The sequence below is a fragment of the Pan paniscus genome, chromosome 8, assembly GCF_029289425.2.
Source record: "Pan paniscus chromosome 8, NHGRI_mPanPan1-v2.0_pri, whole genome shotgun sequence".
NCBI classification, from domain to species: Eukaryota; Metazoa; Chordata; class Mammalia; order Primates; family Hominidae; genus Pan; species Pan paniscus.
The window spans coordinates 112,259,168-112,273,181 of NC_073257.2; the positions used below are offsets into that span (position 1 = coordinate 112,259,168).

A 14,014-nucleotide genomic window follows, 5' to 3' on the forward strand; every position below is an offset into this window, starting at 1 on the left:
GTGAGACCCCGACTCTACAAAAAATGCAAAAATTAGCCGGGTGTGGTGACACATGCCTGTAATTCCAGCTACTTGGGAGGCTGAGGTGGGGGGATCACCTGAGCCTGGGGAGGTCTAGGCTGCAGTGAGCTGAGATAGTGCCACTGCACTCCAACCTGGGCAACAGAGCAAGAGCAAGACCCTGTCTCAAAAGAAAAAAAAAAAAAAGATTCAAGTACAGAATCTTGGGAAGGTAGAAAGAGGACACAGAGGCCAGGTGTGGTGGCTTATGCCTGTGATCCCAGCACTTTGGCGGCTGAGGTGGGTGGATCATCTGAGGTCAGGAGTTCAAGACCAGCCTAGCCAACATGGTGAAACCCTGTCTCTATTAAAAATTATCCAGGCATGGTGGCGGGCGCCTGTTAATCCCAGCTTCTCGAGAGGCTGAGGTAGGAGAATGGCTTGAACATGGGAGGCAGAGGTTGCAGTGAGTTGAGATTGTGTCACTACACTCCAGCCTGGGCAACAGAGTGAGACTCCGTCTCAAAAAAAAAAAAAAAAAAAGAGGACACAGAGCTAGCAAAACAGACAAAGAAGTATCAGAAAGATATGAAAAATTAAAAAAAGCAAACTACAATACTGTAATAGAAATAAAATAATTCCAGGAAGAGGAAGCAGGACATTGTTTATATATGTACAAAACAGTAGGACATTGGTTAAATAAATTATAAAGTATTCATTTGATAGAATACAGCCATTAAAATTATGTTGTAAAACTATATAATTGCCATAAAGAGATGTTCAATGCATCTTTTTTCCCCCAATGCATCTTAGAAACACTCAGGTTAAAAAATAGTATATATGCTGGGCACGGTGGCTCACGTCTGTAATCCTAGCACTTTGGGAGGCTGAGGCAGGTGGATCACGAACGAGGTCAGGAGTTTGAGACCACCCTGGCCAACGTAGTGAAACCCTGTCTCTACCAAAAATATAAAATTAGCCCGGCATGGAGGCAGGTGCCTGTAATCCCAGCTACTCGGGAGACTGAGGCAGGAGAATCACTTGAACCTGGGAGGCAGATGTTGCAGTGAGCAGAGATTGTGCCACTGCACTGCAGCCCAAGTGACAATGCGAGACTCCATCTCCAAAAAAAAAATGTGTATATATATATATATATATAATTGTACCATTTTTTAAAAATTACGTATGTGACTGCAAAAAGGTGTGAGAAGGCTGGGTGGCTCATGCCTGTAATCCCAGCACTTTGGGAGGCCAAGGCAGGCGGATCACCTGAGGTCAGGAGTTTGAGACCAGCCTAGCCAATAACTGTTATACAAAATAGAACAATTTTTGTATTTTGTAAAAATACAAAAATTAGCCAGGTGTGGTAGCACATGTCTGTAGTCCCACCTACTCAGGAGGCTGAGGCAGGAGAATCCCTTGAACCCAAGAGGCGGAGGTTGCAGTGAGCTGAGATTGCACCACTGTACTACAGCCTGGGTGACAGAGTGAGACGCCGTCTCAAAAAAAAAAAGGCATGAGGAAACTTTTAGGATGAGGGAACTGTTCTATATGTTTGTTGAGGTAATGTTTACACAGCTCTGTACAATTATCCAAAATCCTCATAAGGGAGGAGACCACCCCTCATATTGTCTTATGCCCAATTTCTGCCTCCAAAGAAAGAAGAAGTAAAAACTAAAAGACAGGAATGAAATCCACAGGCAGGGAGCCCGGCGCCACACCCTGGGCCTGGTAGTTAAAGATCGACCCCTGACCTAATCGGTTATGTTATCTCTAAATTACAGTCATTGTATGGAAAAGCACTGTGAAAATCCCTGTCCTGTTCTGTTCTGTTCTAATTACCAGTGCATGCAGCCCCCAGTCACATACCCCTTGCTTGCTCAATCGATCACGACCCTTTCACGCAGACCCCCTTAGAGTTGTCAGCCCTTAAGAGGGACAGGAATTGCTCACTCAGGGAGCTCGGTTTTTGAGACGTGAGTCTTGCCGATGCTCCTGGCCAAATAAAGCCCTTCCTTCTTTAACTCGGTGTCTAAGGGGTTTTGTCTGTGGCTCGTCCTGCTACACTCAAACTAGAATTCCTTAATTTTTTATTTTTTATTTTATTTATTTTTTTTAGAGACTGAGTCTCACTCTGTCATCCAGGCTGGAGTGCAATGGCATGATCTCGGCTCACTGCAACCTCCACCTCCCAGGTTCAAGTGATTCTCCTGCCTCAGCCCCTGGAGTAGCTGGGATTACAGGTGTGCAGCACCACGCCCAGCTAATTTTTGTATTTTTAGTAGAGATGGGGTTTCACCATGTTGGCCAGGCTGGTCTCGAACTCCTGACCTCAGGTGATCTGCCCACCTCGGCCTCCCAAAGTGCTGGGATTACAGGCATGAGGCACCATGCCCAGCTGAATGCCTTAATTTTAACAACAGGGGGACTGTTGATGGTACCCACTTCACAGGGTTGTCCTGGGGATTAAATGGCAGACCAGAGCATACTGCCTGGAATATAAGAAGGGCTCAATCAGTAGAGAAGGGAAGGATGACCCAGGACCACAGCACGGAGGAGGCGAGACTGGGAGCAAGGCCCGGAGTATGGGTAAAGGCCACACCTGGGCCTCTAAAACAAAACCACCAACAAGTAAAAGACCCTAGAATGGGTCCAGACAAAAAGGAAAGTTGAGAAACTGAAAACTTTAAGACTGAAAAAGGGCTCTGGGCATGGTGACTCATGCCTATAATCCCAACACTTTGAGAGGCCAACATAGGAGAATTGCTTGAGCTTAGGAGTTCAAGACCAGCCTGGACAACATACGGAGACCCTGTCTCTACAAAAAATAAAAAATAATTAGTGGGATGTGGTGGTACACGTCTGTGGTCCCAGCTACTTGGGAGGCTGAGGTGGGAGGATTGCTTGAGCCTGAGAGGTTGCGGCTTTGGTGAGCCACAATCACACCACTGTAGTCCCGCCTGGGTAACAGAGCGAGACTGTCCCAAAAAAAAAAGGGGGGGGAAGGTTTATGAGGGACCTTGGTAGCTGACTTAGAATATGACACAAATGAGGAAATAAACCTATTCCTTATTGTCCAGAGGGTTGAATAAAGGGATAAAACTATGTGGGAATGAGAGCAAGCATGGCTATGGACAGGAAGGCAGCTCAAATAACTTGAGCTGTTCTACAGTGTCTTGGGAGGAATAAGCTGCTTCTCTCACCATATTTGTTCAACTCGTCCAAGATTCTGTAAACATGTTCCTGAATGGGATGAGATAATGGATTAGATACCTCTTAGGTTCCACCTAGTTTTAAGACTATGATATAAAGCACATCAAAGCTCTTCAACCAAACATAAGGTAATAGGAGTTATGTTATTTTCAGTCTATGGAATGATGTCAATCTCATCTCTTTTGATTGTCAAGCTAGTTCCCATTTCTTCATGGTTTTGATAAAATCTGTTTAAGCTGTCTTTATGATCTGGACTAGGTGAGCTTAAAGTGATCATACCTGGCTGATAAATACTAATTGCATTTCTAAGTAGGCCGCTGGTAGAAATTTAATTATTTGGTTTTAATGTGAGCTTTTTTGTTTTGTTTTGTTTTGTTTTTTGAGACAGAGTCTCGCTCTGTCACCAGGCTGGAGTGCAGTGGCGTGATCTTGGCTAACTGCAACCTCCACCTCCCGGGTTCAAGCAATTCTCCTGCCTCAGCCTTCCGAGTAGCTGGGACTACATGTGTGCCCACCACACCTGGCTAATTTTTTATTTTTAGTAGAGATAGGGTTTCACCGTATTGGCCAGGATGGTCTTGATCTCCTGACCTCGTGATCTGCCCACCTTGGCCTCCCGAAGTGCTGGGATTATAGGGGTGAGCCACCATGCCCGGCCCTTAATGTTAGTTCTTATTATACTTCATATCTATATCATTCATTTTGCATACTATGGTACAATAGAGAAACCATTAGGCTAGGAGTCAGTGTGACCCAGTTTCAAGTACTGGTTCTACTACTTAATAGATGTATGGCTTTGGGGAAAGGCATTTATGCAGAGGTTTTCGATGTGTAGTCCATGGACCCCTGAGCGTACCCCAAATAATTTTCAGGGTATCCATAAGACCAAAATGATGTTCATGGTGATATTAAGCCGTTATTTGCCTTTTTTCACCATCACATTGACATTTCTTCTGATGGTGGGAAATTCTTTGCACCTTGATAGGAATCACGGTAGTAGCACCAAACTGTACCAGTGGGCATTACATTCCTCACTGCCCTGCACTTGGAGGGGAATTCAGTCCCCCAGGCTAGAATGCAATGATCTTGGCTCACTGCAACCTCTGCCTCCTGGGTTCAAGCGATTCTCCTGCCTCAACTTCCCAAGTAACTAGGATTACAGGTGCCTGCCACCACGCCTGGCTAATTTTTGTATTTTTAGTAGTTTCACCATGTTGGCCAGGCTGGTCTCGAATTCCTGACCTCAGGTGATCCACCTACCTTGGCCTTCCAAAGTGCTGGGATTACAGGTGTGAGCCACCATGCCCAGCCAAGATGTTCTTGATAAAATAAAAATTATTAATTTATTAAATTTTGATCCTTAAGAGCACCTTTTAAAAATTCTGTGGCATGAAATGGGAAGTAGGAAGTACTTATAAAGTACTTCTGCTATATGTCAAAGAACAGTGGTTGCCTTAAGGAAAAACATTAGTGTGATCATTATAGTTGTGAGCTGAATTAACCCCTTTATTCATGTAATATCCTTTTTGTTTGAAAGAATGACTGACAAACTGGTTGTTCAGACTTTGGTATTTTGCAGCTTCAAGAACATTAATAAAGTAAAATTGTTACTTCAAAGTAACAACTTGCAATATTTGTTCCAATGATAAAATTTGAGCTTTTGGCAGTGGCTCATGCCTATAATCCCAGCACTTAGGGAGGCTGAGGCGGGAGGAGCACTTGAGCTCAGGAGTTTGAGACCAGCCTGGGCAGTCTCTCCAAAAAGAAAAAAAAAATTAGCCAGGCGTGGTGGCATGCACCAGCTGAGGTGGAAGGAGCACTTGAGCCTGGGAGGCCAAGGCTGCAGTGAGCCATGATTGTGCCACTGCACTCCAGCCCAGGCAACAGAGCAAGATCTTGTCAAAAAAAATAAAAAGAAAGAAAAAAGAAAAAAGCAAAGAAAAAATAGCTTTCAAGCAAAACTCAGAATTGTGGTAATCTTGCATGTGGTACTAAGCTTGACAGCTTCCTAATAATTAAAGACTCTTCTGATGCTATCAGTGGTGATGTTCACAAATGTCAATTTTTAAATATTATAGAATAAAATGTGCCAACATTTTAGAAGATTTGCATAACTCAGTGAACCAATACTTTTCAAATGACCAAAACATAATGTTACAAAATCATGCATGGATAAAAGGTGCATTGAAAATGCAAATGAGGCCAGATGTGGTGGCTCATGCCTCTAATCCCAGCATTTTGGGAGGCAGAGGCTGGAGGATCACTTGAGGGCAGGCATTTGAGACCAGCCTGGCCAACATAGCAAGATCCTACCTCTAAAAATAATAAGAGTAAGAGAATTAGCCAGGCATGGTGGCATGCGCGTGAAGTCTTAGCTACTTGGGAGGCTACAGTGGGAGGATGGCTTGGGCTTTGGAGTTTGAGGTTACAGGAAGCTATGATTGTGCCACTGCCCTCCAGCCTGGGTGATGGATTAAGACCATGTTTCAAAAACAAAACAAAAAAAAAGAAATGCAAGTTAGACCAATGAACTATAATGTAATGAAATACAAAAAATTCATTGATATGGTTTCAAATTCACAGTGCAATTAACCTTTAAGATACTACGTGTCAGGCCTCTGAGCCCAAACTAAGCCATCATATCCCCTGTGACCTGCATGTATACATACAGATGGCCTGAAGCAACTGAAGATCCACAAAAGAAGTGAAAATAGCCTTAACTGATGACATTCCACCATTGAGATTTGTTCCTGCCCCACCCTAACTGATACGATATATTCTCCCCCGCCCTTAAGAAGGTACTTTGTAATATTCTCCCTGCCCTTGAGAATGTACTTTGTACGCCTATCCCAAACCTATAAGAACTAATGATAATCCCACCACCCTTTGTTGACTCCTTTTTCAGACTCAGCCCGCCTGCACCCAGGTGAAATATACAGCCTTGTTGCTCACACAAAGCCTGTTTGGTGGTTTCTTCACATGGATGCATGTGACATTTGGTGCTGAAGACCCAGGACAGGAGGACTCCTTTGGGAGACCAGTCCCCTGTTATCGCCCTCACTCCGTGAGGAGATCCACCTATGATCTCAGGTCCTCAGACCAACCAGCCCAAGGAACATCTCACCAATTTCAAATCGGGTAAGTGGTCTTTTCACTCTTCTCCAGCCTCTCTCGCTACCCTTCAATCTTCCTCTCTCACTACCCTTCAATCTCCCTGTCCTTCCAATTCCCGTTCTTTTTCCTCTCTAGTAGAGATAAGGAGACATATTTTATCTGTGGACCCAAAACTCCAGCGTCAGTCACGGACTCGGGAAGACAGTCTTCCCTTGGTGTTTAATCACTGTGGGGACGCCTGCCTGATTATTCACCCACACTCCACTGGTGTCTGATCACCGAGGGGATGCCTGCCTTGGTCATTCACCCACATTCCCTTGGTGACAAGTCAATTGTGGGGACACCTGCTTTGGCTGCTCACCCACATTGCAGCCCAGGGCTGCTCAATGCCCCCCACTGCCCCACCCGCCTTCTCCGTGTCTCTACCCTCTCTTTTCTCGGGTTTACCTCCTTCACTATGGGCAACCTTCCACCCTCCATTCCTCCTTCTTCTCCCTTAGCCTGTGTTCTCAAAAACTTAAAACCTCTTCAACTCACACCTGACCTAAAACCTAAGTGTCTTATTTTCTTCTGCAACACCGCTTGGCCCCAATACAAACTCGACAATGATTCCAAATAGCCAGAAAATGGCACTTTCGAGTTCTCCATCCTACAAGATCTAGATAATTCTTGTCATAAAATGGGCAAATGGTCTGAGGTGCCTGACATCCAGGCATTCTTTTACACATCGGTCCCTCCCTAGTCTCTGCTCCCAATGTGACTCATCCCAAATCTTTCTTCTTTCTCTCCTGTCTGTTCCTTCGGTCTCCACCCCAAGTTCCGAGTCCTTTGAATCCTTCTTTTCTATGGACTCATCTGACCTCCCCCCTTCTCCCCAGGCTGCTCCTCGCCAGGCCGAGCCAGGTCCCAATTCTCACTTAGCCTCTGCTCCCCCACCCTATAATCCTTTTATCACCTCCCCTCCTCACACCTGGTCCAGCTTACAGTTTCGTTCCTCGACTAGCTCTCCCCGATCTGCCCAACAATTTCCTCTTAAAGAGATGGCTGACTATCCTGACTTCATCAGAGCAGGCTGGTACCTGGCCTTCCTGGAATGAGTGGGTGTTCTGACAGGCCCCCAGTTTGTCCCATCTGCACCGCCAAGAGGTCTCCGGGTGGCCAGAGGAGCAAAGTTGCCTTCCAAGTGCCTGTCGGTGCCTGGGAGAACACAGCAGGAGCGTCGTGCGGCCCACAGCGCAGTACATGGCGATTCCAGGCGCTGAACAACTCCCCTTGACCCTTGGGCCTGCATCTGACTCCCGGCTGCAGAATCAGAAGCTGAGTCCAGGCAACCGCTCGGCCACTCCCGGTCACTCCTCTCTGGACACCCAGTTACTAAAGTCAGCAAAGAAGATGCGGTAATCACCGCCTGATCTCCACATGGTGAACACAACACTCTCACTAACACCTCCTTGACCAGTCAGTCTTCAGCACTGGGGGTGGACAGGCAGGTTTTCTGTGTTTACCAGAATCGCACAGGCTAAGCACAAACATGGAACCAGAGTTCCAGGTGAGGAAACCTCACTCGCAGAAAGAAGCCCAGGCTGCACCCCACCAGGTGATGCAGCGCGCCTAGGCTGTGGGTGCTAGGAGCCAAGTGCTAGGGACTCGTCATGAGTGGGAATCCCCACGTTCCTGTCACTGCTGTCAAACAGAAGGTAAACAGTCTTATGAATGTAATTCCTTAGGAAGACTTGTACAAACTTTTATTAGGATATCTATTTATTTAATACTGAACTTTGGCCTACTTTGTGATAAGACTATAAACAAATTGAGGAAATCACTATTTCTCACTTCTGTATTTTCTCAAAAAATAATTTTGTTACAGAGTTCAATATACTGTGTACTATTGATCTTCTATTGTGAAAGTAAAGCATTTCATCAAAACAAAGTATTTTAAATTATGAGTGAAAATTGTGTATGTTAATTTTGCAGCTGTAATATTAATCAAACTTTGTGTAATTCTAATCACAAAATGATGTGCCTTAAATGCCCCTCCAGCTGTGGGTTGGCAGTGTCCAGACAGGGACCCTGAAATCCTGAATGACTGCTAGACCAATTCTATTAAAAACATTTCAAGGCAAAAAAAAAAAAAAAAAAGAGGTGGCTGGAGCTGAAGGCATAGTCAAGGTTAATGCTCCTTTTTCTTCATCTGACCTCTCCCAATCAGTTAGCATTTAGGCTGTTTTTCATCAAATATAAAAACCCAGCCCAGTTCATGGCCCATTTGGCAACAACCCTTAGATGCTTTACCGCCCTAGACCCAGAGGGGCCAGAAGGCCATCTTATTCTCAATATGCATTTTATTACCCAACCCGCTCCGGACATTAGAAAAAGCTCCAAAAATTAGATTCCAGCCCTCAAACCCCACAACAGGACTTAATTAACCTCACCTTCAAGGTGTACAGTAATAGAGTAGAGGCAACATATTTCTGAGTTGCAATTACTTGTCTCCACTGTGAGAGAAACCCCAGCCACATCTCCAGCACACAAGAACTTCAAAACACCTGAATCGCAGCGGCCAGGTGTTCCTCCAGGACCGCCTCCCCCAGGATCTTTCTTCAAGTGCTGGAAATCTGGTCACTGGGCCAAGGAATGCCTGCAGCCTGGGATTCCTCCTGAGCCATGTCCCATCTGTGCCAGACCCTACTGGAAATCAGACTGTCCAACTCACCCAGGGGCCACTCCCAGAGCTGCTGGAACTCTGGCCCAAGACTCTCTGACTGATTCCTTCCCAGATGTTCTCGGCTTAGCGGCTGAAAACTGATGCTGCCCAATCGCCTCAGAAGCCTCTTGGACCATCACAGATGCTTTGGGTAACTCTTACAGTGAAGGGGAAGTCTGTCCCCTTCTTAATACAGAGGCTACCCACTCCACAATACCTTCTTTTCAAGGGCCTGTTTCCCTTGCCTCCATAACTGTTGTGGGTATTGATGGCCAGGCTGCTAAACCTGTCAAAACTCCCCAACTCTGGTGCCAACTTGGACAACATTCTTTTATACACTCTTTTTTAGTTATCCCTACCTGCCCAGCTCCCTTATTAGGTCAAGACATTTTAACCAAATTATCTGCTTCCCTGACTGTTCCTGGGCTACAGCCACACATCATTGCCGCCCTTTTCCCCAGTTCAAAGCCTCCTTCGCATCCTCCCCTTGTATCTCCCCACCTTAATCCACAAGTATGGGACACCTCTACTCCCTCCTTGGCAACCGATCATGCACCCCTTACCATCCCATTAAAACCTAATCACCCTTACCCCACTCAGTGCCAATATCCCATCCCACAGCACACTTTAAAAGGATCCCACAGCACACTTTAAAAGGATTAAAGCCTGTTATCACTCGCCTGCTACAGCATGGCCTTCTAAAGCCTATAAACTCTCCTTACAATTCCCCCAGTTTACCTGTCCAAAAACCAGACAAGTCTTACAGGTTAGTTCAGGATCTGTGCCTTATCAACCAAATTGTCTTGCCTATGCACCCCATAGTGCCAAACCCATATACCCTCCTATCCTCAATACCTCCCTCCCACAACCCATTATTCTGTTCTAGATAAACCTAGCTGACCCCATAAATCCTAAATCCTTCCCCCACTCCCCTTTCCATTCCTTAAAAAACAGCCCTAAAAGCTGCTCCCACACTAGCTCTCCCTAACTCATCCCAACTTTTTCATTACACACAGCCAAAGTGCAGGGCTGTGTGGTCGGAATTCTTACACAAGAGCCGGGAGCATGCCCTGTAGCCTTTCTGTCCAAACAACTTGACCTTACTGTTTTAGCCTAGCCCTCATGTCTGTGTGTGGTGGCTGCCCGCTGCTTTGATACTTTTAGAGGCCCTCAAAATCACATTATGCTCAACTCACTCTCTATAGTTCTCATAACTTCCAAAATCTATTTTCTTCCTCATACCTGACGCATATACTTTCCACTCCCTGGCTCCTTCAGCTATACTCAACTCTTTTTTGAGACAGAGTCTCACTCCGTCTCCCAGGCTGGCATGCAGTGGCACAATCTTGGCTCACTGCAACCTCCACTTCCCAGGTTCCAGCAATTCTCCTGCCTCAGCCTCTGGAGTAGCTGGGATTACAGGTGTGTGCCCCACACCCGGCTAATTTTTTGTATTTTTAGTAGAGATGGGGTTTCACCATGTTAACCAGGCTGGTCTTGAACTCCTGACCTAAAGTGATCTGCCCATCTCGGCCTCCCAAAGTGCTGGGATTACAGGCATGAGCCACCACACCCAGCCTATACTCACTCTTTGTTGAGTCTCCCACAATTACCATTGTTCCTGGCCTGGACTTCAATCTGGCCTCCCACATTATTCCTGACACCACACCTGACCTCCATGACTGTATCTCTCTGATCCACCTGGCATTCACTCCATTTCCCCATATTTCCTTCTTTCCTGTTCCTCACCCTGATCACACTTGGTTTATTGATGGCAGTTCCACCAGGCCTAATCGCCATTCACCGGCAAAGGCAGGCTATTCTATACTATCTTCCACATCTATCCTTGAGGCTACCGCTCTGCGCCACTCCACTACCTCTCAGCAAGCCAAACTCATTGCCTTAACTCAGGCCCTCACTCTTGCAAAGGGACTACACGTCAATATTTATACTGACTCTAAATATGCCTTTCATATCCTCTACCACCATGCTGTTATATGGGCTGAAAGAGGTTTCCTCACTATGCAAGGGTCCTTCATCATTAGTGCCTCTTTAATAAAAACTCTTCTCAAGGCTGCTTTACTTCCAAAGGAAGCTGGAGTCATTCACTGCAAGGGCCATCAAAAGGCATCAGATCCCATCACTCAGGGCAACGCTTATGCTGATAAGGTAGCTAAAGAAGCAGCTAGCATTCCAACTTCTGTCCCTCAGGGCCAGTTTTTCTCCTTCTCATCGGTCACTCCCACCTACTCCCTCATTGAAACTTCCACGTATCAATCTTTTTCCACACAAGGCAAATGGTTCTTGGATCAAGGAAAATATCTCCTTCCAGCCTCACAGGCCCGTTCTATTCTGTCGTCATTTCATAACCTCTTCCATGTAGGTTACAAGCCGCTAGCCCATCTCTTAGAACCTCTCATTTCGTTTCCATCGTGAAAATCTGTCCTCAAGAAAATCACTTCTCAGTGTTCATCTACTATTCTACTACTCCTCAGGGATTGTTCAGGCCCCTTCCCTTCCCTACACATCAAGCTGGGGAATTTGCCCCTGCCCAGGACTGGCAAATTGACTTTACTGACATGTGCCGAGTCAGGAAACTAAAATACCTCTTGGTATGGGTAGACACTTTCACTGGATGGGTACAGGCCTTTCCCACAGGGTGTGAGAAGGCCACCACGGTCATTTCTTCCCTTCTGTCAGACATAATTCCTCCGTTTGGCCTTGCCACCTCTATACAGTGTGAAAACGGACCGGCCTTTATTAGTCAAATCACCCAAGCAGCTTCTCAGCCTCTTGGTATTTAGTGGCTCTTGGTTTTACCTCAAAACACCACCCTTAAGGCTCTCTTGAAGTGGATAGATCTTCAGTGGCAAGGTACCCTCCGATACTTTCACCCTGATGAAGTCCTATTCTTTACTTTTATACTGATTCTTATTCTGGTTCCCGATCTTATGCCACCCTCTACCTCTCCCCAGCTATCTCCACCACGCTATCAATCTCACTCTCTCCTAGCCCCGTTTATAATCCCTCTTTTTTTTTTTGAGATGGAGTCTTGCTCTGTCCCCCAGGCTGGAGTGCAGTGGTGTGATCTTGGCTCACTGCAAGCTCCGCCTCCTGGGTTCACACCATTCTCCTGCCTCAGCCTCCCAAGTAGCTGGGACTAGAGGTGCCTGCCACCATGCCTGGCTAATTTTTTGTATTTTTAGTAGAGATGGGGTTTCACCGTGTTAGCCAGGATGGTCTCCATCTCCTGACCTCACGATCCGCCCGCCTCAGCCTCCCAAAGTGCTGGGATTACAGGCGTGAGCCACTATGCCCGGCCCTCTAATCCTTCTTTAACAAACAACTGCTGGCTTTGCATTTCTCTTTCCTCCAAAATCGCCAAGGCCTCGACTTACTCACTGCTAAAAAAAGAGGACCCTGTATATTTTTAAACGAAGACTGTTGTTTTTACCTAAATCAATCTGGCCTGGTATATGACAACATAAAAAAACTCAAGGCTAGAGCCCAAAAATTCGCCAACCAAGCAAATAATTATGCTGAACCCCCTTGGGCACTCCCTAATTGGATGTCCTGGGTCCTTCCAATTCTTAGTCCTTTAATACCTATTTTTCTCTTTCTCTTATTCGGACCTTGTGTCTTCCTTCTGTTTAGTTTCTCAATTCATACAAAACCACATCCAGGCCATCAACAATCATTCTATACGACAAATACTCCTTCTAACAAGCCCACAATATCACCCCTTATCCCCAAATCTTTCTTCAGTTTAATCTCTCCTACTCTAGGTTCCCATGCCGCCCCTAATCCCACTCAAAGCAGCCCCGAGAAACATCGCCCATTATCTCTCCATACCACCCCAAAAAATTTTCGTTGCCTCAACACTTCACCACTATTTTGTTTTGTTTTTCATATTAATATAAGAAGATAGGAGTGTCAGGCCTCTGAGTCCAAGCTAAGCCATCAAATCCCCTGTGACCTGCACGTGTACATCCAGATGACCTGAAGCAACTGAAGATCCACAAAAGAAGTGAAAGTAGCCTTAACTGATGACATTCCACCATTGTGATTTGTTCCTGCCCCATACTAACTGATACCATATATTCTTCCCCCGCCCTTGAGAATGTACTTTGTACGCCTATCCCAAACCTATAAGAACTAATGATAATCCCACCACCCTTTGCTGACTCTCTTTTTGGACTCAGCCCGCCTGCACCCAGGTGAAATAAACAGCCCTGTTGCTCACACAAAGCCTGTTTGGTGGTCTCTTCACAAGGACGTGCGTGACACTACACTTGTTGAGTTTTAGTGTAGTATCAAAGAATATCTGTTTTTTTTTTTTTTTTTGGAGACGTCTCTTTCTGTTGCTCAGGCTTGAATGGAGTGGCCTGAACACAAATCACTGAAGCCTCAACTTCCCAGGCCCCAGCAATCCTCCCGCCTCAGCCTCCCAAGTAGCTGGGATCACAGGTGTGTGCCACCAAGCCTGGCTAATTAAAAAAAATTTTTTTTGTAGATATGAGATCTCACTATGTTGCCCAGGCTGGTCTCAAACTCCTGGACTCAAGCGATCTTCCCACCTCAGCCTCCCAAAGTGCGGGGATTACAGGCGTGAGCCACCACACCTCGCTGCTAGTATCTTTTGAAGCATTAAACTTTTTAATTTTGATGCAGTCCAGTTATCAATTTTTTATTTTGTTTCTTGTGCTTTTGGTGTCACATTAAAGAAGCCATTGTTTCAAGGTCACAAAGATTTACACTTAGTTTTCTTTTAAGAGTTTTATAATTACAGCTCTTACATTTAGGTCTTCGATCCCTTTTGATTTCATTTTTGTATGTAGTGTGAGGTACCTAAATAATTTTAAGGATATAAAGGGGTTGAGAGCTAAATGTTTGAGAATCACTGCTTTAACTTCTCTCAGCCTCAGTTTTCTCATCTTTAAAATGATAACTGGCTGGGCTTGGTGGCTCATGCCTGTAATCCCA

General features: G+C 45.6%; 1 protein-coding gene across 10 annotated transcripts in view; it reads left to right on the top strand.

The window, feature by feature from the left end:
* Positions 1–14,014, top strand: part of LOC100988373 (LINE-1 retrotransposable element ORF2 protein) — a 42,762-nt gene that overhangs the window by 1,956 nt on the left and 26,792 nt on the right. For 2 of the 10 annotated variants that reach the window (XM_055093288.2, XM_063607512.1), the window contains exons 2-3: positions 6,119–6,351; positions 7,441–8,257. In XM_055093288.2, coding sequence (XP_054949263.1) covers positions 6,119–6,351; positions 7,441–7,603 — 396 coding nt within the window. In that variant the 3' untranslated portion in view covers positions 7,604–8,257. Of the gene's footprint in view, positions 1–7; positions 6,012–6,118; positions 6,352–7,330; positions 8,258–12,952; positions 13,274–14,014 lie in introns of those variants that run through there. The other 8 variants (XM_055093281.2, XM_055093286.1, XR_008620016.3 and 5 more) reach the window with 7 other exon arrangements.